We start from the raw sequence: 4,557 nt of genomic DNA, 5'->3' as shown, positions 1-4,557 counted from the left end.
AAATTTTATTAAAAATTAACAAAATAAATCAAACCAGAGACAGCCCAAGTCAAATCAAGTCGCACCATGTTCCGCCAAAATAAATTTGTTAGGCTTGATTTCGTTGTTATAATCAACCATTTTACACTCACGTTTTTTATTTTAAAACTTATTATAGATCCTCAAAAAGGCAATAAAATAAGAGAAATTAGTCGATGTGATAGTACATAAAAATTTAAATTCACAAAATATAGTATAAAAAATGATAGGCAAGAATATCATGCCTCATAGAGGCATACCCATAACCTACCAGTTTGTTGTCCTTTCTTTGAACAAAGATAGCATTTCATTTACGCAACTGTTTCAAACGAAGCCAATAGGTGAAAAGTTTAGACACAAGAATGCTGCTGAACTGAAAATACAAAATTGTACATACACAAAAAAATAAAAATAAAAAACCTCTGTAAAGAGGTAGAAAAAAAAATATCCAGGACAATATTACAAGATTACGCACGTGATCCTATGTACTCTTGAGCAAGATGATGTGGGAATTACGGTATGATTTGTCCTTAACGGTCATCCATTGATCAGCGATGTCTTTAGCAATTTTTACGGCATCTGATGCAGTTCCAAGAAGACCTCTTCTCGTGAACCCCACTGTATATAATCCGTTCTCTCCCTTCCAACCCATTGGAAACGGAGTTTTCGGCATTCCGTCTTTGGTGAAAGATTCACAGCTCTGCAGTTTCACAAATAAATAAGTAAATAATTTTGAATTTAATAGGCATGTTGATTATAACAATCAATCAGAAATTATAATAATAATAATAATTTTTTTTATCATAAATGGTGATGGAGTTGTAAATTTTGTCATTTTAGTGATGGCATTGCACTGATGCACCCAAATATGGAGAGGCTTTTGCCTGACCCAGAAAAAGAAAACTCATAAACTTGTTTGGAATAACAAATTAAAGCAGAAGGAATGGTGAGAAGGAACAAATCAGATTACTGCAGTTTTTCAGCTCGATCAGAAGCATTACACATCTCGAACGACGGAAAGGAACAAAAGGGGCATTGTTTTAGGTGTAATTTTACAAGTAGCCAACGGGATATTTCACATGAAACGTCACTAGAATGAAAAAGTTTCAAATTTGTTAAGCGCAAACCCCAAAGTCTCTTTATCTTTCTTTCATTGTTGTTGCATGAAGAAAAAGAACCCCTTTGTTGGTTTCTGCTATGCAAGTCCCAACTCCAAAACCACCCACTGACTCAACAAGTGCATGTACGTTTGAAATACTAGTTATTTGTTTTTAATTAATAAAACAATTAAAACTGAATAAAATGCATATTAATGTTTGTTCACATCTTCAAAGAGTGTACTATATGCCTTCAAGAAAATAGAGAAATAACTCAAATAAGAAAAAAGAATAGTTGGAATTGCTGATACGCAAGATAGACGTAAAAATGCGGAAGGAAAGGTAATTTTTTTTTACCTTAAGCCAAGTGGGCACGTTGCTTTTGTATCCCGTTGCCAATATTATAGCGCTGAACTCCTTTTCTTGTCCATCCATAAACTTGGCACCATTTCTTGTTATCTCCTTCACACCTTCCATCACCTGCAACAAACCCTAACCAAACTTAGAAATAGACTCTAGACATGGCAAAATTGAATATATATATATATATATATATATATATATATATATAGCTGCTTAATTGGTTTTTAAAGTACATTATAATCAGCAAACGAAGCATGGTGATATAATTTGGTTGCCGTTAAATTAATGCAGACGTACCTTTATGTTACCGGATCTTATTTGAGCCACTTGTCCAACATCAAGCACAGGGGTTTTCCCGGTTACTAGTTTGAGCTCTATAGGCCCCGTTTTGGGCCTCCTAACGCCATAACGAGCGGTGTCACCCAACATTAACCTAGCCGCCGCCAAAACCAACTTGTCTACTACCTTTATTGGAAGCCATTTCAAGAGAGCCATAGCTATTCCAAACGTCGAAAACCCAAACATCTCTCTAGGCAAAACATGTACCTGTATCATAAAACCATGAGTCAACAAACACACTATTGACCATTATTTATCATATTTTAACTATATAAACTCAATTCTTTTTATTGACAAATATTTATTTGTTAGAATATCAATTTTATTAACGATATAACTTGATGTAATTTTAAGTCTGAAATTAGAGTTTGAACTTGATTATATATATATAAATTGATTTTTAATATAAATATTTATTAGTGTTGATCTTTAATGGAAACTTTTACAATAAAGATTTAAACTTTAAAGGTTTGTATTAAAGATCAATAGGAATTCCCAAAGTAAAACTAAATGTGATCGAAAAACAACACCAAAAACAATTGAGTAATTGCATCTAGGTTTTGTTGATCATATTTTAAGTAGTTACCCAAATGAGAAAAACATGCATGGGAAACAACAAGAACATAGATGTATATACTATAGTTGTAAATAGCGTTCCTCAAACGCAAATATTGACCATAGTATCAAGTTATTTTGTTTTACCACAACCTTAATTAAAAAACATGAGTATATAGTTAGTTAGTTAGTTACTTACTGTGTTTCTTGCAACCATGTAAGGGTTGGCGTTGTGGCGGCAAAGATCCAAGCTAACTTCCATACCGGAGTTGCCGCAGCCAATGACCAAGACCCTCTGGTTATTGTAATCAGAACCAGATTTGTAGACGCTGGTGTGAACAATGGGACCGTGAAACATGTCCATGCCAGAAATGGAGGGAACAACAGGCTCAGCATTCTCTCCGGTAGCAACGACGAGCCACGGGGAAATGTACTGAAAACCGTTGGTTCTGACGAGCCAAAGCTGAGAAGAAGGGTCGAACTCGGCGGTCTGAACGGATTGGTTGAACCTGGGGCGGATGTTGAAGCGAGAAGCGTAGGAGTTGAGGTAGGAGATGAACTGGTTCTTGGAGGGGTATTTTGGGAAATGGAGGGGGAAGGGCATCAGGGGGAGTTCGCAGAAGTGTTTGGGGAGGTGGAGTTTGAGACGGTCGTAGGTTCTGTGTTGCCAGAGGGAGGTGATGCAGTGGCTCCTCTCGAGAATGACGTAGGGCACTCCATGGTGGGAGAGGCACGCGGCCACGGCTAGCCCTGAGGGTCCTGCTCCTACGATGATAGGGCCCTGAACCCACACGCACTTTACTTCTTCACCCTTTAAGGACTCCATCTGAGCAAGGAATTAAGGAAACAAGAAAATGATCCTAAGCCCTCTTAATTTGCTTTTCTTTTTCCAGGCCAGCAGGGAGTGTTGCTGGAGGGGTGTGTGCGCCTTTTAAATGCATGGAAAGCACAATTCTTGAGATAGAAAGAGAAATTTTACCACACCAACCGCACAAGACACAATAGGGTCAGTAATGATAATTTTTACTTTGAGCCATATATAAATCATTCTTTATTTTAAATATGAGGGTTTATATTTAGACATTTATAACTTTTAAGCAATTAGTTGATGTTTCTCTCTTTTTATCTAATCATATTATATATATATATATATATATATATTCTTCTTTCTCTTTTTTAAGATGTCACATAATTATGAATGTCTATGTATTCTTAAATAGATCATCAATATTCCTTTTCTTATTTCTCTTCTCCTATGATATCATAATTCTGATTATATTTATATTTTTTTCTTGTACTTTTCTTTTCTCCCTAAGTATTGGATAATACATTGAGTCTATCAAACATTTTCCTAATAATTTTTATCAAGAGGTGCATTATTTTCTTTTTTAAGCATAAGTAAGAGGAACAAATGAATTACACTCAATTATACTCCTTTCTTTCGTCATCGAATATAAGAAAAAAAAAACATTAAGTTTATCTTGAAAATATTTAATTTTAATTAATTTATCTTATTTAATAATCTTTTCTTTATTTAATCAAGATTTTAATTTTAAATTTTCTCTTTTATTTTCCACATAAAGTTTTAAAGAAATGTAAACAAGAAAAAAATGGGAATAATAAGATTACATTATGGTAATTAACAAAGAATTAATGACATTAATTTTGGAGTTAGATTCACCTAAAGATTAACACATTGATCGCTATGCATTTATATTGTCAGTTAATAAAAAATATTATTCATCTAACTTTTAACATAATTATTATAAAATTCAATCAAATTATTATATACCAACTTATTTGAATAAATTTCTCTAAAAGAATGTACAGAATAACGAAAAATAAAATAAATTTTTCCATGAAAAATATCTCATACATAAATTAAAATGAATTTTTTGGACGACAAGTTAATGTAAAAAAACTCAGAGTTCCAAAAAATATATGAAATAACGTATATAAACTAGCTTGTGAAATCTTTATTTTATTTTTTTTCTTAGAAATAATGATGGACATGTTTATCTAAATAATTTCATGATAAATTATAATTAAATTACTGTATAAAATAACTTTACATTATTATTTATATAGTCTTTTATTAAGAATTAATATGCAAATACTTTTTTCTTAACAATAATTCATAAACAAATTATATAATAACACCTTTTTTATATTTTTTCATTGCATC

General features: G+C 32.5%; 1 protein-coding gene across 1 annotated transcript; it reads right to left on the bottom strand.

The window, feature by feature from the left end:
- Positions 1 to 235: 235 nt before the first annotated feature.
- LOC114408999 (probable indole-3-pyruvate monooxygenase YUCCA4) lies at positions 236 to 3,272 on the bottom strand. Its single transcript, XM_028372262.1, has 4 exons — positions 2,572 to 3,272; positions 1,776 to 2,024; positions 1,473 to 1,595; positions 236 to 718 (listed from the first exon to the last, which is right to left on the bottom strand). The coding sequence occupies exons 1-4, from the start codon at positions 3,196 to 3,198 to the stop codon at positions 500 to 502; spliced, it is 1,218 nt and encodes a 405-aa protein (XP_028228063.1). The 5' UTR covers positions 3,199 to 3,272; the 3' UTR covers positions 236 to 499.
- Between the last annotated feature and the right edge of the window lie 1,285 nt (positions 3,273 to 4,557).

Source organism: Glycine soja, chromosome 4, assembly GCF_004193775.1.
Source record: "Glycine soja cultivar W05 chromosome 4, ASM419377v2, whole genome shotgun sequence".
Classification (NCBI taxonomy): Eukaryota; Viridiplantae; Streptophyta; class Magnoliopsida; order Fabales; family Fabaceae; genus Glycine; species Glycine soja.
Note: the sequence above shows the minus strand (reverse complement) of the source record. Positions and strands in the feature narration are given on the sequence as shown.

What these genes read in the sequence shown, in the direction of transcription:
- LOC114408999 (XM_028372262.1), bottom strand. Translation starts at nt 3,198, where the DNA reads ATGGAGTCCTTAAAGGGTGAAGAAGTAAAGTGCGTGTGGGTTCAGGGC. An exon ending in TAAGATCCGGTAACATAAAG is followed by an intron (nt 1,596 to 1,775) that starts GTACGTCTGCAT and finishes GGTTTGTTGCAG; the next exon opens with GTGATGGAAGGTGTGAAGGA. An exon ending in ACGTGCCCACTTGGCTTAAG is followed by an intron (nt 719 to 1,472) that starts GTAAAAAAAAAT and finishes GTGAAACTGCAG; the next exon opens with AGCTGTGAATCTTTCACCAA.